Source organism: Aphelocoma coerulescens, chromosome 1, assembly GCF_041296385.1.
Source record: "Aphelocoma coerulescens isolate FSJ_1873_10779 chromosome 1, UR_Acoe_1.0, whole genome shotgun sequence".
Taxonomy (NCBI): domain Eukaryota; kingdom Metazoa; phylum Chordata; class Aves; order Passeriformes; family Corvidae; genus Aphelocoma; species Aphelocoma coerulescens.
Window position 1 is genome coordinate 26,827,131 of NC_091013.1, and position 24,423 is coordinate 26,851,553.

General features: G+C 42.2%; 1 protein-coding gene and 1 long non-coding RNA gene across 5 annotated transcripts in view; both read left to right on the plus strand.

The window, feature by feature from the left end:
* Positions 1–18,510: 18,510 nt before the first annotated feature.
* Positions 18,511–24,423, plus strand: part of TMEM255B (transmembrane protein 255B) — a 68,326-nt gene continuing 62,413 nt past the window's right edge. For all 3 annotated transcript variants that reach the window (XM_069028941.1, XM_069028948.1, XM_069028958.1), the window contains exon 1: positions 18,511–18,609. In XM_069028941.1, coding sequence (XP_068885042.1) covers positions 18,549–18,609 — 61 coding nt within the window. In that variant the 5' untranslated portion in view covers positions 18,511–18,548. The remainder of the gene's footprint in view (positions 18,610–24,423) is intronic.
* Positions 18,859–23,340, plus strand: LOC138118132 (uncharacterized). 2 transcript variants are annotated; one of them, XR_011155008.1, is made up of 4 exons: positions 18,859–18,944; positions 20,769–20,822; positions 22,539–22,651; positions 23,014–23,340. It is a non-coding gene; the product is annotated as an uncharacterized lncRNA (long non-coding RNA). The 2 variants fall into 2 exon arrangements; XR_011155009.1 differs by lacking the exon at positions 18,859–18,944 and adding an exon at positions 20,183–20,267.

Below are 24,423 nucleotides of genomic sequence, written 5' to 3' on the forward strand. Positions count from 1 at the left end.
GTATTTTTCTGTCCTTTGAAGCTTCTGCTTGACAGCGTCACTTGCTGCCCTGTGCTGCTTGGATTAGAAGAGATGGCTGGCAACTGTTCCATGCTGGCTTTCTTACTGCCTCTCATGGTCTTATTGATCTCCCTGAAGCCACTCCTACTCCTCTTCAAACAGAAGAGCCCTCCTGGATTTATTGATTTCTGGTGCGGAGGCCTTCTTGTACCTTTGATTATCCTCACTGATGATGCACTGGTGCATCAGGAGCATCTTTGCATCTTTTCCAGTTCTGCTGTAGCTTTCTGGATGTGGGGAGAAGCACACAGTATCCAGCTTAAGAATCATCTGCCCTGAAAATCAATGTTCACCGCAATATTACTGGTGCCTTTTGGTCACATACAGAGCAGAAAGCAGGATGCATCCAGGAGAGGCAGACAGATATTCAATCCCATTAAATCCCAATAAATAAATAAATAAATGGTACATTGCCTAGCAGAGCAATCTGGGCTATCAAATGTCCTTTCATAACAAGGGAGTGTACAGCCTTCTCTCCTGATGGGAGAAGGTCCCCCTGCAAGCAGCACTAAGATGCCTGGGGAGATATCACCAGCTGCTGTGTGTCACTTTGCTGGGTTCTGACGGGAAATTTTGCCTCTCCCTTCCTATATCTAGATAATTTCTTTAAATGAATTTCAATTTTTTCAGGACATTGATGAAATACTGTGACACAAATCAGCCTATTTGCTTTCTATTCTGGAAGCCACCCATTATGCCACCACTTTTGCTCAACATATGCTGCCTGTGTGCAGAAGAAAAGTCATCCTCTCCTGCATAGTGGGATAAACAGAGAAACCCAATCCATGATGAGAGAGGAAGGAAACCAACTTACTTTTTACAAGACATCTCTTTTCTGGAAGTGCTTGGTTGTAAGACCTCAGCAATTGATTCTTGTAGGGACCAGCACCAGGGTTGCCTCCTGACCGCTGTCTATTAAAGTTGTTCACAGAAGATCAAAACTGATTTTGTAGATAAAAGAAAACTGAGCTGGACTGAACTATTCCAGGACACCCATCTGTTTGTGAATCTACTGGAAAGCTGGACAGGAAGTTCATCTACGTGCTGGCTTGATGTTGTCTGTGTGAATGGTCCATCTGAGTTTTTGAAGCTAACACTCCTCAGACAAGCTGCTCCATGATGAGCAGAGTCAGCAGTGGCTGTTTCCCATGTTTCTATCCCTGTATAACTTCTCTGGTGCTTCCCAATGTGATTGACCTCTCCTTGATACCCTTCTGCAGTGAATGCATTTACTCCCTCTCCCTTCATTGTCCGGTTGCTTTTCCCCCCAGATATGTTATCCTTGAGATTGCCAGCCCTCTGCAAAGTGTGTTTATGTTTGGCCACTGGGTTCAAGTGTTATTAGAGGAGGCTGATAGGCACCACAATTGCCTAAGTCCCAGCTTCAGGAGGAGCAAAGATAAAAACCACCTAGAGAAAACAAAAAGGAGAAAAATAACTTCATTTAAGAAACCATGCATTCATTGGTTAAAAGCAGAGTCTTCCCAGGGAACTTCCACTTAAAGAAGTGGAAGAACATCCCTGCAAGTGGAAGAACATTATCACATGGGGCAAGACCTTCAGATGTTGTATTAACAGATATGTTATCTGCATACCAACTAATAACCAGCAAAAGAAAAGGGCCTAACAATTATTCATAACATAGAGTCTCTTAAAAAACCCATGTGTTAGGTGCCTCTGATGTTGATTTTGGAGTGCAAAAGAATGGTAGGCATATCACTTAGTGGGGCCTCAATTTCAAAGGGGCCAAATCTCTCCCAGGACTCAACAGGCAGACCAGCTGTATGGAGGAGTTTCATTTGTAGCTGCACATGGAAACCCCTGTACTTTATTTACCTCGCCTAACCCCAGCTCACCAGTCCTTGACCCTGCATATGTGTGGGTGTGCCTGTGCAGATGCCAATGTACTGTATAGTCCTACACCAGAGAGGTACTTCTGCTAGGCACTAGCTCCTCTCAGGGGGATGTCAGGCCTCCTCTGAATGTGTGGGTTTGTTTTCTCAGTTCAGTAAATGTGAGTCTGGAACCAGGGTCCAAAAGACCAGAGCATTTCCGCAGGGGAGCTCAACTTCTCAGTGACTGACAATCTGGGAGGTAGGTAGCTCTGCTTTCACCCAGGAAAAAGGGCAGAAGATCTCAGGTTCCTTCTGATACAGGATGAAAACTAATTTTTTCCATGCAACTGATTCTTGCTTTGTGGCCTTAGAGCCTCTTTCTTCAGTAATGCCCTTTAGAGCATATAATGTACTAAACTAAGGCTTTCTAAAGGAATGAGATATGACCCCAGATAGTCTTAGAGCTCCTAACTGGCAACATAAGCAGACCAGCATTATTTATAAATGAAAGCAAAGTAATTGATAGCAGCAATACAGACTTGGTATTCAGTTTCTCTGAAATTTCTGGCATTGCTGTACTCAGCACTGCAACTCAGAGCTGGCCATCATAGGGTATTTAGTGATCTAATAAGCAACATTAATGTTATTTTCATTGAGTATTTGCTATCTATTTGGGTAGGATACTTCCAGTACTTAGGGATTTCGGGTATTTTTGCTCCTCCGGAGAAGTCTTACTCCAGTCATGGTCTTTCATGCTTGTTTCCCAACTTCCAGACCAGTTTCTCACGTGGCAGATGCTTGCCAGTTTATCCCCTTTCATGATCTGTAATATGAATAGAGAGATTTATTATCTCTTTCATTTATTCCTTTACTCCAGACTCCAAGTGATGGCCTAGTCATCCTCCTGGCAAGAAGGGCTGTCTGTCTCCTAGGATTTTAAAAAATAAATGTATTTGCTTCAATGACTATGAGGCTATTCCTGTCTGGCTGTGTGGAGGGTTGATGTGATGGTTTTTAGAAGACAATGACTGCATATATGAAGCATTTCTTAAGAGTGCATTTCATAACCTGTGGCATGCACTGCTTACACTATGCCAGAGCCTCTGGACCACGATTCAAAAATCATTGCTTCACCTAACATCTGTGGGCTGGCAGCCACCACTACATTTTGTATTTGTATTGAGGACAGGCAGGGCAATGATTCCCATTTTGTAGCTCACAGCACCTTTGCTGTTGGGCCTGCCCAGCTGTTTGAAGACTGCCACCAGATCAAGGTTGTGCTGCTTCAGAAACCTTGTCCCCTATCACCAGTGCCTGTAGGAACTGCTTCTGCTCTTGGCCAGTGCCAGCTCCCAAGAAAGTCAGTTTCAGTCAAGAGATGAGCAGCACTAAGATATGGGGAGCCACCAAAATCCCCCAAACAATCTGTTGCACTCAAAGACAATAGGAAATAATTTGTGGCCTTGAGGCAGGTCAGTTGCAATTATAGAGAAGCAATGCAGAAATGAAAAGCAGATAAGGGAAGAGATGGAGCATGATCAGAAGCAGTGGTTAATAATCTGATAGATGGTACAATTAAGAGGGACTGTTCTGTGATGCCAAGTGGAGGAAGGGAGATAATCCAATTCCAGTAGCACTGCCAGAGCACCACAATACTCTGCCTTCCATTTATTTAGGCAGCAGGAGAGCACTACCAAAGACACATCATCATTATAGAAAGAAGTGTTCATTTCTCTCTTGTTCACTGTGCAATTAATTAAAAAGTTATCTTTTATTTGTAGAGTCATCGTAAGGTTGGGGTCAATTTATGTCTTACTGAAAGCACAGTTGCTATTTGAGGAGTTAAAACAGCAGAACATTTATTACCCATCTCCCTCCTGCTTCTTCCTCAATCATTCCTCTAGCATTCTCCTTCCCTGCCAAGGTCTTGCCTTGGCCTCTTGTCCCATATGAGACTTGGTCCCTCATATCTGTGGCACACCCTCGCACATATACACCCTGAACATGTCAGAGGGTGTTCGGCCACTTGTGTTATGTGTCTGAGCTGAAGTTCAGGCGTCCCCCTTTGGCCAGGGTTCAAAAGTTTTTAGTGAAACACCTCCCAGAAAACACTTGCAGGCAGCATGGCTGCTTCATCCCCATTTCCAGAGGAGAAAATCAAAATTGAAACCTCTTGAGTACACAGCACCAAGTTAAGATTTTCATGTCCTATTTCCTTTCTTTCCATTTGTGTTTCTCCTTGGCTTTCTAGAGTAGACTCTGGTCCTTCTTTTATCTTCGCATGAGAAATCAGTACATGTTGGGTGTGGCATAGGTGAAAAGAATTTTCCACAAACAGCTGTCATATATAAATAGATGAAGAGGTAATATTTAGATTAAAGACCTGGTATTCTTGCTTGGTGGGGGAAATGTAGGATGCTGTGTAGCATAACATTTTTAATAGAATTAGAAAATTTCATCATATAAATCAACAAGCAGCTTCTAGTTAAAAATCAGAAGTCTAAGTAAGAAGTAAAAAATATAACAAAGTATTCTAGGAAGGAAATTTTTCATGTTAAATGCTTCATGTTTTTATTTATGTCCACTATATTTGAAAGGGCAAAAAAAGGGAAGACATTGATGTCCAAAGCGGAGCTGAACACCCAACTGCATGCACATGAAGAGCTTGATTATAATTAGAAGTCTCTGAAGGCTGGGTTACATTAAGCTTTGCTGTCAACAAGTGGTCCTAATCTTCCAGACTGATGAAGACAGTTTTGTTCAAATGTATGGAAGTCCTCTAGATTAATAAGGATTCTGTAGTAATTAAAAGTATTGAATGTTTATGTACAGAAAGAACAACATAAATAAATCAGAAGCTTTTATATTTTTCTTCGACTTCTTTCAAAAGCTGTTTGCATTATAATGGGAACCGTGGTTTCATCTCTTGCTTTATTCCTATTGCTCATACTGCTTTAATACAATTTTTCAAATTAAATGTTTTTTTTTCCCAGTGAGCTGGAAAGTGGCCTTGTGTTTATCTTAGATAACAACCATGTACATGAGCAAGGCAGGAATCTGATATACACATAAAATTTAAGCTCTAGTTCAAGCCATAGTAAAATAGGTGTTTCCCCATGAGCTGAAGATCCTTCAAATTCTGCCCAAATTGAATTCAGACCTCTGAAACAGACGTAGCCCAGGAACTTTTATTCAGATTATATGGAGTTAGGCCTTCCCACATGGCATCCCAAATGCTGAGCACACTGAGGCGGGACCATGAAGAGTAATTTACAGCCCCCAATGTAGTTTCAGTTCCAATCCTTAAATTGGTTCTCCTCACCCTAAAAGACTATGGCATTTCATACTGAGTACTCAAGACCAACTTAAAATGGCCAAAGCAACAGAAGGAATTTGGCTTTGCAGGTTGGATTTTGCAGTCACCATAACACAGAAACATATAATTTCTCAAGTTGGAAGGGACCCATAAGCATCACCAACTGCAGCTTCCTGCTCCTTGCAGGAGTACCTAAAACCAAGCCATATGACTAAGTGCATCACCCAGATGTTGCTTGACCTCTGACAGGCTTGTTGCTCTAACTACTGTCTTGGGGAGCCTGTTCTAATGTGAACCCTCGCAGTGAAGAAGCTTTTCCTAATCTGAACTTCCCCTGACAGCTTCATTCCATTTCCTTGTGTCCTACAGTAGAGCAGCAGAGAGAGGAGATCAGCACTGCCTCCTCTGCTGATGCCCTTGAGGAAGTTGTGGACTGTGACGAGGTCACGCCTCAGCCTTGTCCTCTCCCAGCTGAACAAACCAAGTGACCTCAGCCAATACTCCCAAGTCTGGCACTCAAGGCCATTCACCACTCTTGGTCACCCTCCTCTGGACACAATCGAATATTTCTCCTCTCTTGTACTACAACTGAATGAAAATGGGGCTGAGTTTCTGCCCAGAGATGCTTGTGCCAGAGACATGTTCCAAAGGCATCCAGGAGAGAGAAGCTCTTGTATTTTTGTATCTCACCACAGCCAAGGACTGCTGAGGACCTGGATCAATTGTGTGCCTCCTGTTAATGGTGAGTACAAACCATCACCCTGTGTCTCTCAGATATCTGCTGCTAACAAGGTAAGTATAAGATTTGAGGAAATAATTGCCAGCAGCTTGCAGAGAGGCTTTCTCATATGCTGATATTAAATAATTTTCACATTAATATCACAGTTTATGAGTGACTTCTGTTGGTGTTCCAGCTTAGTTGTCTCTGAGTGCATTCAGGAAACCTGTGCTCAGTCTGAACTCCGAACACCATCAATACCTCCCTTGTTTTGTTCTGACCTGTGTACAGTTCCGGTTTCCAAAGATTTACACTTACCTCATTTCATTTTGCTAACCTGAACTGTGCCAAATTCTGACATCATGTATAAAAGCTTTAGTGTAGAGAAAGGGCCAGAATCAAAATCTTGAATTATCCTAAGTGTACTGTCAGAATAGAGAGCCCTTGGAACTGATGCCACTTCCCTCATGCATGCCATCACCCTTAGCAGGAATTTGGATGCAAAGGAAATGAAAAATAAAAGCAGACTTGGTTTAGGACATAAATGCTCTTGAGTCACTAAAAAGTGACATTGGAAATGTTCATTTTTAACCTATGCTCAGGAAGCCCTCCAGGGACAAGAGCCAAGTGAATCAGTAAATTTGGTTATTACTAAAGGAGTTGTGCTGAGAGAAGAATGCCTTTACTTGAAAGAACCTAAATCAAAATTTAACAGTGAAATGAAGGCCCTTTTGAAAGTTTTATGAAAGGACAAAGCAGCAAGAACCTGTTGCTATTGACAGCTGTGATCACATCTACTGACTCATTTGGACTTTCATGTAAGTTATTTAAAATGAAAGACAAACATAGCATGTGGAGATCTGGCTATTCAAATGCAGAAAGCAGCTATTTTTAACTAGGTTCTGTCCCCTTTCTGTCTTGTGCAGCCCAGCAGATGCAGAGAACCACAAAACTGCACCCTCCCCCCAAATCAGAGCTCTTTATTTGTAATTATTGACTGAATTCAGTTGAATTCAATGATCTTAGTGGTCTTTTCCAACCTAAATGATTCTATGATTCTAATTCAGGATCACTGCAAGGTTCCAGTTTCAAGATCTGCTGGTTTGTTCTTCTTCATAACTGTTCAATATGCATCTTTTGTTGCATAACTTATTTATCTTTTGTTCATAACTTTTGTGTGGGTGAGGTTTTAGTTTACACAGGTGCTCAAGAAATGGCTATTCTCTGAATAAACACATATACTGATGAGTGAAAAATAGCATATGGAGTATGTCCAATTGTTATTTGTGTTAGTCTTCAAAGTTTTATTTTCCCGGACAAGGTGCAGAAGCACAGGGGCAGGAGCAGGTATGATTGTGCAATGCAGGCTGAAACCTTGGGTCTGGGAGCCATCAGGTCTCTCTCCAGCATGGCAAGGAAGTCCTGTGTCTCCTTGCAATCTGGCAGACATAACATGAGGCTGAGGGTGTTCAACACCACCAGGGGAGAATTCTGATGGGAAGTCCTTCATTCCTTCCTTCTGGGGCAATCCCATGCTGTGACCATAGGAAAGCCTTGGAGGTAGATGACTGATCACAGACAAGAAGAAGAGAAAAACAACAAACAGATCGAGTGAATGGCTTATTTCTCATATTAAACAGTATCCTTAGGATTAATTATGGTAACAAATATAAATGTAGAGCTTAGGATCAATTCACAAAGAAAAAGTCAAAGTAAATTCAAAGTTTTACAGTTAGAAGAAATTGTATTTGCTCTGAGGCCAGCTAAGGACTTATGGTATGGCTCATGTTTTTATGAATCCAACAACACATTTTAATGGGACACGTGAGCATGCCTGCACATACATTTAAATACAAATAGATATGCCTATATGAGGGAGTTACGGCAGTGTGGCAGTTTCAGCTGTGTGAAGTTACATTTCATACACTAGGCATTTTTAAAGCCTCATTTGCACCCTGTCCCACTGATCAGTATCTTCAGGGCCCAATGTGCACACTGTAAACTCCTGACACATAGAAACTGCTGCTGAGGCTGAACAAGTGAAGCCCTCCCACTATCATGAGCTCTCAGCAAATGCTCCTTTTCCAAAGATGGATTTTTCACTGACTCCATCTCCACAATGCTTTTCTGCCTGTCCTCACACCCTTCCCCATCCCTGCCAGTGACTCAGGCAGCAAGGCAATATAGAATCCTTTCCTTGAAATCACAACATGCAACAAAGCCAGGGCTGAAGGCTTTGTGCAAATGGAAATGGAGACTCCCACCTTTATAGTTGATCTTCTGACCGATGGCACAGCTCCTAACACTAAGGTACTACTGCTCACAGAAAAGCAGTTATAAATAATTGTCAGGGAAGTCAGAAACTTACCAGTTAGCTTCCCACTGTCTTTTGAGTCTGGTACCTCTGTAGTAAGGCAGATGCCTCTGTAGTAAAGCAGCAAAAACAGTCAGTAGCATAGTTGAAATGTCTTTGCAAAGAGTTACCTCTAGCAGTTTTTCTACAACCATCTGCTATAAATACCATACCCTTCAGATACTGCTGGGAGATGGTACACGTTCTGGATGACCTGTCTGGATGCCTCCAGGCCTTTGCCATAGACCAGTAGCTCAGGCATTTGCCCAGTCATGCTAATAAAACTTTATTACTGCACTTCAATCAGTCCTCTCTGTATAGATTGTGAAAATAAAAGCCTGTAAGATTAGAGGACCCAAGTCTGCACTGAGCTGTGTTCAAAGGGCATTTATATATTTTAGACACCCTCTGAAGCCCATTGGCCAGCTTGAAGTCAGAAGAATTTGTGACTTGGTTTGAGGGACCTGCCTTCCTCACAGTACAGTAGAGTTGCTGGGGGGGTGTCCATGGAAGTCAAAGGGAGGAATTGTAGGGCAGGATGTTAAGCAGATGCCTACTAGGTTGCTGTATCAAGAGTTTTCAGTGTCTATTTCAATGGCTTCATTGATAAAAAACCATTTAAAAAATAACCCTTTCAGATGTGACCTGAAAAATATATATGGGAAATCAAGATGTTACAGAACTGTGTGATAAGAGAGGTTCTCTGTTTTATCAACTCAGAGTTTCACAGAAGATGAGAAGATACAGCAAAACATAATAATAAAGACATACTGCTGACATGGTATAACAGTTATTTATGAAAACTGGATAATATCCAGGTTGTTCTTGGAAAGGGAAAGATTTGTGAATATTAGCATAAATATTCAGTGTTGTATTGAAAGTGGTCAGCATCTTTTTTTAAAAGCTCCTTGCACTATTTGCACAACAAATCCACTAGGAAAAAAAGAAAAGGTGTTTGAAGATGACTTATGAAAAAAAATTGGTTTATTGTAGCTTTATTTTCCTTATCAACATACACAAAAACTCAATTTGCAGATAAACAATTACGGTCTTGTAGATCCTCAGGAAAAAAGGCCATAAATCTGTGAATCATCTGTTGCTGTTGCATTTATGGTGGAACCAAGCAGATGCAGTGGCTAAGGGAATAAACCTGGGAAATGATGTCTTGATCAAAATCTGGGAAGGACCTGTGAGGGACCTTGGAGGCAAACCCGTAATGGCTACTTGCCACCTTAAGTCCACACTTGTTTGAATGAACTGTCATGTGAGTGGACAAAGTTAATGTAATATCAGATGTAAACCACCATACAAGGTCTGTGAGGCAAAAGGAATGTCCCATTTATCATAGTATCTGTTTACTAGGAACAGTCACCTCATCTCTAAATACAATCTACTTTTTCCTTTAGAAGTCTATGAAATCAAGCAGGAATTTGGGTTCCATTTGCACCTTTATGTTTGCAGGTGTTTCAGTGCATCCAGCCCACACAATTTCACCTCTCACTCTGCTTTTTCCCCACCCATATTTCAGTGACTTTTTTTTCACTGACACTGAAAAAGCACAATAGGGAGACTGGTTTCCTGCTCTCAATCTGTTCCTCTTATGTATCTGCTTTCATTTGTGCATAGGCAAAGAATAGGTCTCCTGTTTTTCTGCCCAATGCTGTAGTTTGTTTTCTGAGGAGGAATAGAACAGCAAATTAAAAGGGGGCTCTCTTCAGTGGCTGCACTCAGAGAGTCCACAGCTCCTCCTATGCCATGGCATTTTGTCACATTTTGAGCTGACCCTCCCACTCCCCTGTGCAGGGCTTTTTTCCAGGGTAGCAGAAAGTTCTCCACGAAGACCAGGCACAACTGAAGAGCTTTGATTTTGTCCTGCTCTTTCAGGAGCACCCTCTTCACCTCTGCACAAAATGCATCTGGTGACTTGAAGGCTCCATCTGTGGGGGTGCACAGACAGGAAAAGGGGATGTATTACTGGGGATGCAAGCCTTGCAAATACTAGTCTAACTCATCGTCATTTTAATCCAGTCTCAACATCTATTCATGGCTTAAGTCTTCTCAGCTTAGAGAGGTTTCTCTTGGTTTCTTGTGTGTGCTGTCCTGTCCTGTTGAAAATACTATTTTTGTGGTCTAACCACACCAGGCACAGGGACTCTGCTGCTGAAGTGACAGCTCTGAGGTCAGCAGAAGTGTCTATGACTGAGCCCCAAGGGAAACAAAAAGATTAGGGGCAGAAGAAACATAGAAGTGATAAGTGCTTGCTAGACTGAGTTTATTGCTATTATTAGCATCAAAATATGATAATTTCACAGAATACTTTGGACAATGAGGTTGAAAGGAAATAAAGGAAGACATGTAATGTGTTCCCCTTAACCACACTGAATATGAGGGCCTTAGAGCTGTAAAAAAAAAGGGGAGGGGGGAGGGCAGGGAAGGAGAACACTATTAAAAATCTCCAAATAAAGTTTTCTGCTATGCTTTTTTCCTCTGTGAAACACTTTGGACTGCAATGCCTCTACATCTTTTGTCCTCTTCTCGTATGCCTAAACATCCACACCAGCAAGCCACAGTCCATCTCCTGGACAGTTAAACCTCCTTGGCAGCAAGTCATGGTCCACCAGCTACTTTTAACTCTTTTTTTCTTTATTGACAACATAGCATTTTACAAAACAAAGTACATGTAAGACTCTGAACTGCTGCTGAATGTGTCTTAGCCCTGAGGTTATAGAATGCATTTTAAAACCTGTCACCTTTCTTAATTTCAACCCTACATCTCGTCTTTATCTCCACAAGCAGCCCATGCCACCATATGCGCCATTAATTCTGGTACTTTCAAATCAAGCAGAAGAAATAAACCAGGCTGCAGCCCTTCCTTTGTGCTGCCATAATGAACCAAGATAGGCATTGGGAAGACAGAGGGCTGACATTTTAACTTTTAATTGAAGAATTTCTTTCCCACAGAGGTATCAACAGCGAATGGAGGATCATTCCTCCCTTTTAAAAGTGAAGGCCAAGTTCCTCAGCTGTTTTTGACCCATTGTGGGTACAGCCACCAGTGGGGTGGTGTAGAAGTGACTCTTACAGGGCTGAAGGCACAGCTGAGCTAAAGCAGTAGCCACTGTAAGTCACTGTTCTGACTGAACAACCTTGAATCTGACACTCAGAATCCACCTGCTGTTTGCCTATCCTGTAGTGTATCCAGCTAAATTCCAGTGATTCATCTCATTCACTGCCTTATTCTGTCAAGTAGCCAGGAATCCTCATCCCCCCCCAGCATCACACAATGTCCTGCAGGAGGACCCAGCCTCCAAGTCAGATTTTATGGTCTTTTGGTGTTACACCTTCACATCTTTATTAAATCCTAAACACAAAGTTTTAAGAATTGCCAAGCCGCTTCTCTCATGTGTGAAAGAAATGCTGCAGTTGTGATCTTTCAACGCATGTGTGTGCTGTGAAAATGCTGAAACACTGGACTGCAGTAAGGGCCTGCCATCTTATTCCCCTCTTAATAGGTAGGTGGTTCCTAAGGACCCTGTGAGAGGGAGAAAGAGACTCACTCAATATTACAGGGATACCTCTCCAAGGCTGGAAGATTTCTTCTAGAACAAGCTTCCAAGGTTGACCCACCCGTCTCTGGTCGCCCTCTCCTTCTTCTCTTTGCTTTCCAGCTGAGCTACCACATTCTACAGACTTCACTGTACTCCTTACCATGACATTTTTGATTCAGTGGAAACAGCAGTGCACGTCAGAATACGGCTCTAATTCTGTATTTCATTGTCCAGAGTTTATGAAGAGTACAGTGAGTTCTTGAAGTTAAAGGAGTACATCAGTAAAACAATTACAAAATCAGTTTGACAAATGTTGCGGTACATTACAGCTCTTGAGGGGTTGTCAGTGTGGAATTTGGCTCTTGACTCTCCTCATTTCCATTAAACTTGTAAAACTGCCTGTCAAGGGAAACGAGAACTTCGTAAGCAAGACTTTAAAACTCAACCAAGCAAAGCTGCTCAGAATATACGGAGGAAACAACCTTGCCTGGATGGGACAAATGAGGTGCAAGGAGCCCTTTTTCCTCACTGAGGCTGTACTACACATTGTCTGGTTATAAAAATTTCATTTCTATGTCTGCATTCCAGATTGATTTATTCTTTTGGAGATGGCATAGTTTTGAAATTTAAGAGGCATTTTCCAGAGGAGTTTCCTCATGCATTCCAAAAATCAATGATCTGTTCCTGTTTGGACTGCTATAAATACCTCTATATAGAGGTTTTTACCTATACACAAATTAATGTAACTATTCTCAATACCAACCAAGTTTTTCAGTTTTTTTCTTCAGTCACGCTTCTGATGTGTTATTGTTGGTACCTTTCAAACACACCTTTATTAAACATGTTGCAGAAGTACGTATGCAGCTTATATAAACTGAGGCTCGAGCAGTATAACAATATTTCAAAAACAGGTACTTTTCTGAACATCTTTGTTTTACTTCAGTTTTCAGAGATTTGTTGTCTTGATATGGTTATGAGCTACAGCACAAGAATGGTCTCCAGTACATCATTTACACAACTTCTCATTATCTAGCTTTATTAACAAATAAATAACACAATGGCTTTTGGTATCATGTAGCAATTGTTTACTTGTTGTTTTGTTGGGGTGTTTTTGTAAGGGCAATGTACCTTTTCCTCAGGTACATTCTCCTATGACTTTAAATATACCTGACATTTAACTTGACTTTTATCTTGCTCTTTTCAGTTTGCCTCTTGTTCCCATTGGGGTATCCCACCTCTTCACACAGCACACATGGAGCTCCTTGTCGTAGCATGTCGTGAATGCTAAAAGTTCATAGAGTTCAAAAACTGACTGCACAAATTAGTGGGTGAAAAGTCTACTGAAGGCAATTAAAGAATTTAAACCTGTTTTTGACAAACATATACCATGAATGAATGTCATTCACTTATTTCCAATGCCTCTGAACAATGCTGTACACACCTATACCTTTTCAAGTTCCTTTTAAAGAAGCCAGACAGATTCTTTTAAATCTTGTGCTAATAAAACACACCCTGGATATTGACAGGAACCAGGAAGCAGAATTTTTGAAGACAATTGCCCAGAAATTGTCTTTTAATAGCCATATTTTAGTCAAATACTCAGTGGCCATTTATCTCAACCTCAAGGCTACTTCTATAGTTTCTTTCACATTCTGCCTGATTCCCTTATACTGCCCAGATGAACTAAGGAAATATACTTCTCAAGAGATTGTACCATGCCAATAAGCACTATTTATAAACTATGAACCAAGGAAATTTACTTGCTTTTTTGTCATGACCCTGTGTGACTGGGCAAGCCAGCTTATTAAGAATCCTGGGTTTAGCTTCAGCAATGACTGGCTTACCTTTCTGCTGGGCATTCAAATAATGAGAGGAGGAGACAGTCCCAGACTTTTTGGGGAATACAGTAGGAGTCCAAGTACTGTGGTGAAGAGTTAAGTGAATTGGGGTCATTTAAGCTGCTTCACACTGGTAGTCTCTGTGACTGATCTCTGAGCCTGTAGCAGACCCTTTGCAGAGAAACAGTGTAAATTACAACAGTACCGAAGGGATGAAATAAGTAGCTGGAGAGTCATACCTGTCAATGGTCCCAGAAGACAGAAAGTGCTGAGGTGCTGTCTGGTACTGTTCAGTATGGTCACTGATGGCCTTGGATATAAAGCACATTAAATATACAGAGGATATAAAGTTGGGAGAAACTGTTGAGTATTTTGGAGGCATTGTGCTGGTAGACAGACTTAAAATTCAAAATTACTTTGCATAATAATTTTTTTGGTTGTGCAGTCTCCCTCACTGGAGATATTCAAGAACTGTCTGGATGCACTCCTGTGCAATGTGCTCTGGAATGACCCTGCTTGAGCAGGGAGGTTGGACCAGGTGATCCACTGTGGTCCCTTCCAAACTGCGGTTCTGTGAATATTGCCCAGTCATTGTGCATCACCCTTAAAGAAAGATGTGGCCTACACAGAGTGTGATGACACAGAGGCTAGAGGGAATCAAAGGGAATGTCCACTAGCCCAGAAAACATGTCCTGCAAAGAAAGACCAAACAGATTGATTTTGTCTAAAATAAAGAAGAAAATACTTTAGGAACACACAGGATATAAATCTCTTGTGTGACCAACCTCAGCTCCAAAGAATGCACCACCATAGTGATGACATGTAGGAAAAAAGGCAAAATCCTTCAAACCTGCAGTGTGCCACAGTAAAAGAGGAGAAATCAAGGGCATGATGGGAGCCTTCAGGCTTAGTGCTGACAAGGCACTTTTTAGGTGAGAATGCAAAGATTATCTTGACCAATACACCACAACACACACATTTCAAGAACCCTTAAGAGCCCTTGCCAGCCTAACCCTGGAGTGTGGGAACTCATTCTGGGCACAAATCTAGCAAATTATTTAATTTTGACATTTGAACAAGGTACATAAGCCAGGCATCTGAGAGACAAAGATCTTAAGAATACTAATTTAAAAAATTCAGGTCCAAGTTACACATCAAAATGGTGAAAAAACCCACAACTTTTTGGCTTTGGAGACAGCAACATAAATATAAAAAGAAGTACTGCCACACTTACCATGCATTGAACTATTTAACAAGGAATACATAACACACCCAGAACGCACCTGTTGTGCAGAATTCCCATTGGTATCATGCAGTGATACATAGATCCCTCCTCAATTTCACTGAAGTGGCAGGACTCCAAAATTACAATAAAAGCTCCCACTGTTAGTTTTTTAACTGTGTAAGCTCCATTTCAACATATTTTTAAGATGCTAGTACGCTCCTGTTCCCACTGCCCTTAGTAACAGCCATTGTGATAGCAGTAATAGAATTGTACCTGCCAGCTTTGTGATGGCCACACACATCATGACCACACATACTCTCCTTAAACCCAACAACATCAGTGATTTTGCCTCCAGACTGGTCCTTGTGGTGCACCTCAAATGGCCTGCCTGTATCTTGGCTTCCCATTTGCAATTCCCATACCTGATGTTGACCCACACTCTCACCTGTCCTCTGCATGTTAAGACTTTCCCTCTAAAGGACTCTATTAATGTGTAGACATCCAGAAAGATTTGCTTCACTGTAATGCTTTTGCCTCAGGAATCACTTACCTTATCAAACATCTTGGTAGTCTGACATGATCTAGCTTTGATGAACCATAATGTAGCTGAATCAATTTTTCACTTACCCTGAAGAATTTTCTCAGTCAAATTAACAGGGCATGGAGTTGCTGCTCCTCTCCCTCCCTCTGCCTTTTTAGAAGACAGGTTTCCTGTTCTCCAACAGTCTCCAATAACAGTGCTTCATCCCCAACTTTGCTGATTTTTCAAAAGTGTTGCTCAGGACTCGACACAATAGATACCAATTTTTTCAACATTTGGGGTGCAATTTTCTGGGACCTCTCACAAGAAACAGCCTAACTTATGCTTCCACTTCGCATCTGCTAATATCATTATCTTGGGGTGACGTTATGATGTTTATCCCATATCACTGCCCTATGCCCAGAAATTAATTTTTGTACCTTTCTATGCCTTTAAACTGAGCCTGAGAGGGGGAAGGAAAACTTGAGCAAAACTTTTTCAAAGCAGTTTGCAGCTTGTTCAAGGTCACACAGAGACAGAGATTTTTCTCCCAGCTGCAGCAGGAGAGCGGGGCAGCACCCGGCTTGCTGCTTTCCAGTCAGCTTTTGGCCACTGGTTCAGCTTCTTTTTCTCCGGAGAGAGAGACTGAGAGTTGAACTTTTTTTCCTTCCCTGGAATTTAGGATTTTCTCCCTTTCCTGCTGGACTGTTTCAGTATCAGAACACATCAGGAGGACTTTCCACCGGGCACAGAGGGCCTGGCCCTGGCCCAAGCCCCAGCTCCGAGGAGAACAAAGGGAGAATTCGAACGCTTTCCCAGGTTTTTCTCCACAGTGAGAGATTTTATTATTTAGCATTATTATCCTTTTCCCGTGTGTTTGTTAAAGAAATAGTTTTTGTCTCTTTCACTTTCCTTCAGGGAAAATTTGTTTTTTACCGAACCTGGTGGGGGAGGGGTGGTTTGTAACCTGCCTTCTCTCAGAGGATATATTTCTAAATTTGGCCAAACCAGCACAATCATCTTTTACATTATCTTGTTTACACTATGCTCTCAGCAAATACCCTCACCCTACTTTTTCTTTTCATTGAAAACTGAGGCAATGTATTTATTCAATATTTGGAGCAGCCTTCATCTCATCCCTGGCATTTAGCCACCATGTATCTTGCTTCTTTGAATCACTTTTATTTATATAGTTGAAGAATTCTTTGTTATCTGTTATCCTTTCTTTGCAACATCTGGTTCAGCTAGATTTTTATCCATTCTTTCTCTCTGATCCTGCAGTTTCCAACCCAGCAAACTGTACTTCTCCTGTTTCCTGTGGGTTCATTCATTTTCAGGTAGTTACTTATCCACTAGCACCACAATTATTCTTGACCTATTCCAACCTCTTTTATGGGATGAAGGTGCTATACATTGTTTTCCATTTTGCATTTAAAGTAAGTCCATGATTCTTCCACACTCAAATGCTAGGTCCATGCAGCCTCACCAACAATTTTTCATAGTTTCTTAATGTTTGCCCTCTTATATCCAGGACTGTAGGATATTCTTGTAGATCTATTCTTGGTTCTCAAGAAATTTGCAGTAAATAATGTTAGTAATTTATCAGAGGTTGTTTTCTATAATCAAATTATTTTTTAAAGGAATTAGAAGATCCTTATATTTTACTGAAAAGAATTATAGAACAGCTTACCTTTAGGCTGTTGAGTTGGATCAATGGCTGCTGGTAAATGAAAAGTTTATTGCCCATCACACCCAATAATACATGCTGCATATGGTCTTTCTCTTGCAGCTAGGGAATTGAAGTCTTCCCCAACCTTGCGGTTATTTACTGCTGATGGAAACCTCTATTCATAGCCATCCCTGAACCTGAGAGTCTTTACTAGATTTTGGGGCATTTCTATCACTCTTATCCACTACCACTTTCAAATAAATTACTAATTTGTACCATCACCATCTCTGTTTCCTCAATGTATTACTTCATTAATTTCTATTAAAAAATAGTAATTAATAGTACAAATACTACCTCTATCATATTTTTGCTCCTTTCTTCATCCTCTTCAGGTAAGAGGATGCAAAGAGAAAAAAGTAGCTTTGTGTTTGGCCTTAGCTCCTGGCTTGCTTATCTTCATAGACTATAGGGCTAGTACCTGAGAAAATTGCCTCTTTCCATCTAACCATTTCCTGAGGAAATCAGCCAAAGACTGAATATCTTAAATGCATATACACTCATACATTTAGAGGCTGGAACAGAAGAAAAACAAGAATGTTGAGTTGTACATTTTGCAAGTGGGAGAACACAACATAAGCAAACCACTTGGCAGCCTGTCAAAAACATTGTTCACAAAAAGAATTTATTACGTTCTCTGCTATACGGAAGTCAGGCAAAAGGAACAGTGGACACCAAAACAGCACAGTGCCTTTGGCTACTTCTTCTCAGTTGTTGCTAGACTCTTTCAGACAGAAGTCACACAACCCTGCAGTCACTAGCACTGGAAGCAACAGCTGGCAGTTCCTGAGAAGCAGCAAGACAAGTGTCAGAATCTGCAGAGGGAATAAAAACTGAGACAGTGAGATTGAGAAATTAGATAGACACCACATAAGAAAACAAACGGCTCTGCAGCGTCTCTTGACTATTGACATTGACATTTCCTGTCTTGGCCCACACCTGCCTTAACCTACATCTCTGAGATGCCTGCTTTTGTCATTTAGTTAGTATTTCTCGTTGCTGTGGTATTTTATTTCTGATTTTTATATATAAATACATTTTTTAAGGGAAGAGGAAAGCTGAAAGGAAAGTTTGGGACAATTTTGATCTACACCAGGTGTCAAACTGGCCAAGAAGAGATCCAGTAGCGACGCCAAGGCTGAGACACGGGTAGGACATACAACGAATTAAGCAGCTGATGGCTGCACTAGTAAAGACCTGGCCCGTGCTTCCTCCGAGGGCGGCAGGACCGGCGGCGGGAGCGGCGGCGAGCGGGGCCCGCTCATGTTGGGCGGCCGGGTCCCCCTGCGGCGGGGGCAGCGCCGCTCGCCCCGCCCCGGCCCCGCCGCGCCCCGCGGGGCGGACCCGCCGTACCCCCGGGCAGCGCCGGCCGCAGCGCGGAGCGGAGCGGAGCGAGGCGCCCGCAGGAGATGATGGCCCCGCCGCCCGCCCCCGCCGTGTCGGGCCCGCTGGCCGTGCTGGACCCCACAGGTGAGCCCTGTGCGTGAGCCCCGGGGATGCGGCGGGGAGAGCGGCAGCCGGCGGGACGGCCGGGCTGCCCCGGGCCGCTGCCCCGGCGCTTCGGGCAGCGGGACGGGAGGGCGCGGGCGGGGGCCGTGCCCGGGCTGTGCCCGCAGAGTGGCGGCGCGGGGGGCTCAGCCCGAGATCGCCGGCGCCGTGCGCGCTGCCGCTCGTCCTCTCGCTCGCCGAGGTGTTTAAATATACCGGTTCTTCGCAGAGCTTTCAGCTGCGCTTGGTGAATCCCTGTGCTGGAGGTTTAATATTCGGAGGAATGGCTTGGTGCGGGACGCGGATAGGAAATTAATGTAAGAGCCATCGTGCTGTGCTCCATGGCCATGGCCGGTGGCTGTGCTGGAGCAGGCTGTGCCCGCAGGTGCTGGGCGGGCTGGGGACAGGTGTTGGGTTAGTTTCCTTCCTCCTGGTTCTCCTAACTGAATGGTGAGCTGCTTGTGTTTACAGCGTACGTCCTGAAATACAAACAGACCGGCAAGAAAAAGGTCAAGTATTTCATTATTCCAGCGGAATTTGTTAAAGTTTAGAAAATACAGAACTTACTGCTAGGAATTACTCTGTGTAGCATTTGAAAGGATAAGCAGAGACTTTGCTATGTACTCAAGGATCCTAACAGCTGGATAAAAAGGTGTATCAGATCTTAATTTTTGTCTTAAACTTGAAAGAAAAATTATGTTGGTGTTGAAAATGTGGCCATGGAAGATGTGCTGTAACTTAAAAAATTTTTCAGGTAATCATTGGAAAAAGAAGAATCTCTATGCTAGCTTTAAACTAGTGATTAGCTGCTCATTAAATTATTTATTGGTGAAACAATTGCTGCCAAAACAATGAGGTCATAGTGATACTGCATGGTATTACTTACTATAGCCATACTACATAGTCTGTCAGGGCTTGTGGGATTGCTTTTTCATTTTGTTCAGTATGAGTATTTTGTAGTACAATTGTAAACTGTTTCCCATGGTCTTGAATATATAATGCACTCGTGGAATCTTACTCAACAAATTAATAATAAAAGTAAGAGATGGGCCTGATGAAAGCTGCTGTCTTGAGGCTTGAAATGAATGCTGTTGCATCTGGTTTAATTAGTTCAGCACTCTGGACAAGTCAAGCATTTAATCAGAAGAGAGAAAGTAATCACTAACAGCAGGTGTGAGTATCTCTTTTAAGCATCTCAATCCGTCACATTTAATTTTGGGAGGCAGTGTAGGATTAATTCAACTTCTCTGGCATGAAACAGTTTTTAAAATACGCAAAACTGTAGTTGAGAGAGAGATGGCACTGAAGTGAGCTTTGCAGTAATTAAAAATTTATAATTGAGATCCAAAGATCTCCTAAAAATTTTCTCAATAGCAGCAAAATAGCTGATACCTTTGATACAAAAATCTGTCTATGGTGAATTTCCACTTAAATTATCTTATTCTGTGTGCTTAATGCCACTCTCTGAAACATGTCACAATTTTTAGTAATATTCATCACATAATAATTTTTTACTATTTTTTCCTGTTAACAAAAGCTTCCTTCTTTTTCTCATAGTGAGACGCTAATATATATTGGGCTGGGCATTATTTGAAACAAGTGTTTCCATTTAGATCACCATAACTAGATCAAAGAAGAAGGTATGGAATTATGTAGTGCTAATATTCAGCAAATGTGATTGTAATCCCAGCTAACTGCTACATCCTCCACTGACTTTTTTCCTCACCAAAATTATGCCACACTTTTTGACAGGCTTTGTGATGTCTGAAGATCAATTTTAAAAGAAGTATTGAAGTTAGCAAAGTGTAGTTTCCTTCATTTAAGTGTAGACTTTTAGTTCAGTTGCAGATCGTACGCAGGTTTTCCAAGGTGGAGAGATGCTGTTTCATTCTATTCTTTCTTGGCCTCTGGACAGATTCTCTGCTATGGGCATGTTTCATCATTAATTAGTTCATCCTCCTTTTAAACTCACTCTTTGCTTCGATCAAATCCAGACCCTACTATTGATCATTAGATCCACTACTTTGCAGTCTCCTATGTACCCTCCCCACAAAGCCATCCATTTTTCCGTAGTCTTCCTGCAAATTTAACACCCATCCATTGCAAACAGAGCATTGTAAATATAATTTTGTTTTCTGCAGCTGCTGAATGGACAGAAGTTTTTTCTGAGTGCAGCAGAGTGTGGTCTTCAGCAGGTACTTTTTCTTTTCGTTCTCTGGAGGGTGATCTCAATTTCTCTCCTCACGGGCCTTTCTCTGTCCCAGGGAGGCAGCAGTCTGGTGTCTCTCCTCCTTGTATTGGTGATATTTTCTCTCCTTCCATTGTCGAAGCAGGGCTGAATGGCTCAAGCAGATACTTTGCCTGACAGATATTTAGTGAGCAAAGCAGAGAGTGTTTCTGTGACTGTTCCTTTTTGTGCACAATTTAGGTCTGCGCCAGGCAGAGCACAAGCCAGTCATGTGGAAGCTTTGTTGCCTCTCTAAATTATCTGTAGTGCCTATTGCTGCAGTTAATACTGCAAAAAACTCAGTGCCCAAGTCAATGCTTCACTGGCCAAAACTGCTGAAGAATATTGCCAATAGATGTTAATAACATATTCACACCCTCTGTTCACCCCAGCCTCAAGCTAATGCTAATAAGGATATGACAAGGTTTCTTCCTACAAGCTTGGTTTTTGGTGTGCTAAGTGTAAGAATTTTAAGTTACAACTAAATTGCATTAAGGTCCAGACTAGGACTTTAATAATATTCATACTGAATCATTGTTAAAGAAGTTGAAGGTCATAAATGTCAAAATTATTTTGAGAGTTACTTCAGTACTAAAATATTGGAACGTGAATAGCCCCCATTAACTGTTTCCTGCACTCCAGGAACACTGGTGTTGGAAGGAAATTCAGGCTACAGATATTGACAGTAATGTTTCCTCTGCTCTTAATTTAACTGCTGTTCTTGTATATGGCCAGCCTTCGGTCCAAGCCTTGCCACAGAGAGTGTCACAGAAGAAGGCTGGGCCAGGCACACTGCCTGAGCTGGAGACAGGGCTTCTGTGTCTGGCATTGGGTTTTGGCTGGCAGGTACGTTAAAAACAGATCCAAATAAACTGCATGGCAACTGCTACAAACAGCAGTAAACAAAGGCTTGGAAAATCTTGGGACCCAACAGGACTGAAAATGCAAAACGAAGCTAATAGTAGGAACCCTTTGCAGCTGTAGCTTCTGAAGATATTATGCTGCTTTGCAAATATTACATAGGCCTCCCAGTATAGTGGTGGCTTATATGCATGTAATTACACATATTTTGCAAGAGCGAAGATTTTTATTGTTGTGACTAAGGAAAGCCAAACAGCCATGATAAAAACCAATTTAGGCGTGATTTCTACCCATCTTCTCTGAGCATGTGGAAGTCTTTGAGAATAAATCTTTGCACGTGCCAGCCTATTCTCCTTTCTGGACCTTTCTGTGCTCCTGCACATATGTCATCTCTCCTCAGGGTGGAGTTCATACCTAATAACATGTCGTTACCATAGTTTCCAAACTGGACTATGAAAAACGGGAGATATGATTGGATATTTGCTTCTATTTTGAGATGCAGGTGGTAAAAGATCAATGAATATGAGGGTTGAAGGGTATTGCATTCATAAATTTCTTCTGGCATGTGTAAATTTCAACATCAAAATGTAGTTCAGACCAAAAAATGTCCCTACAAACAATGACGTCCTTTTCTGTTCTGTCTCACTAAATCCACATCAGATTTACTCCAATGACAAATAAGAACATGCTTTTCCTAAGACATTTTCCAGCAAACTCAGGGCAATCGAGCTCATGTCTTTCACTATTCGTAACCAGAACTCAAGAGGGTGGGTTGGACCCATAGTTTATCTCCATGCAATCTGATCAACCTTTGCCAGTACAGGTGCTGTTCTGAGGAAAATGTGGAGGCTTGGCTCCTCAGGCGCTCTTCAGAAAGTGCTCAGTGGTTTCAAGAAGACTTGGCTGAGGATCATCTGCCCAGCTGGCTTTGGGAAGGTTTGTGTTCCTATGTCCCTTTAGAGTACCTTTAGAGTCTACATTGCAGCTGCAGTTTCATGTCAGTGGATATGAGCACACATACCCAACCCACTTTCAGTTTAGCTGTCTTGACAATCATAAAACCATAGAAGAATTCAGGCAGAAAGGTACCTCTGTTGCAATTCCAACCTCCTCCTCAAAGCTGGGTTACCTATGAGGTCAGGCCAGGTTGCTCAGTGCTTTTTCTGTTTGAATTTTGAAAACCTCCAAAGTTGGAGAGGACACAAGTTCTTTGGGCAACCTGTTCCAATGTCTGACTGTCCTAATGTTGAATTTTTTTTGTCCTTATACCCAGTCTGAAACACTTTTTTGTATTTCAGTTTGTCCGCTGTCTTTTCTCCTCCTGCTGTGCACCATTATGAAAAGCCTGAGTCTGTTCTCTTGACAACAACTCAAAGGAATTGGAAGACTGCAACTAGCCCTGCCAAAAGTCATCTCATCTCCAGGCTGAGCAAGCCTGTGGTAGCCCATTAACCCCCTGATTCTGTGATGCCATCTTTCCCCTGTTCCCTGCCCTAGCCCTGGCCACTCCCTCAGTTTCTCCCTATTTGCTCCTGTACCCCAACCCCATCCAGGGACCACCCCTGGGCCCCTGACAAAACCACCCCGCACCCAGACCATGAGGTCTCTCTACCTCTGAACATCGCAGGGACAAGATGTGATTAAAACCATCTCAGACCCTCATGAGAGACCCTTCTCTACCTTCTTTACCACCAGTGCATTGTAACACTGCTGGCTGCCGGAGCCAGATCGCGGGGCTGTCCGAAATGGACTCCGGGATGTGACCGGTCACACGGCCCTAGGAAAGCCCCGCTGTGCTCTCAGGGAGCTGCAGCCTGCTAGGCAGAGTCCAGCGGGTACAGCACAAGCCCTGTTCCCTCAGCCTCTTCTCATACAGAGATTACCAGCCCCTGACCTTCTTTGCAGTCCTCTGTTGAATTAACTGCAGTTAATTTATGTATTTCCCTATACTAAGGGCCCAAAACTGAGTGTAATATTTTGTGGTCAAAAAAGTGCTGAATAGATAGGTGTAGTTGCTCCTCTGATCTACTAGTGATGCTCCTGTTAGTACAGCCCAGGACTCTGTTACTAGGGCACACTGCTGGTTGATGTTCAGCTCATCATCTACCAATACCCCCAGGTCCTTCCCAGCACAGCTGCTTTGCAGCCTGGCAGTCCCTTACCTGTTGGAGAGGATGAAAGTTTGGTAAGAAAGTTTCACAGGTATGTAGGCTTGGCAGAAAGATCTCTGAATGTAGAAACTGGGGATGAGATAGAAATGAAAGCAAGTTTTGATACAGAGTAAAAGATGTTTTGCTGAACCAGTGATCACTGAATAACTGAGAAGGCAAAGGTGGGAGATGAGTTGGAAGGAGATTTTTATGATTAGGACAAAGGTATGTGACTACAAACAAAGACATATTTTTCACCAAGTACATAAGTCTCAAGAAGAGCATTAGTAAATAAAACCCCATGTTTTTACCAAATAGAGAGAGATTGCAGGCAAACAAGAAGTGTCGATGTAGCAAGAAGAAGAGAGGTCTGAGAATTTTCCATTGTAAGCTTAAATTGTAACTTACTTACTCTTGTGATTGGATAATAATGACTATAATATGGTGATGGTAGTTGCTATGATAGGCTATAGGCAAATGTAAAGGTATTGTGTATGGTGCTTATTGGTTGTTATGTGTTAAGATACTCAGCAAAGAAAGTATATAATGCTTTGTAAC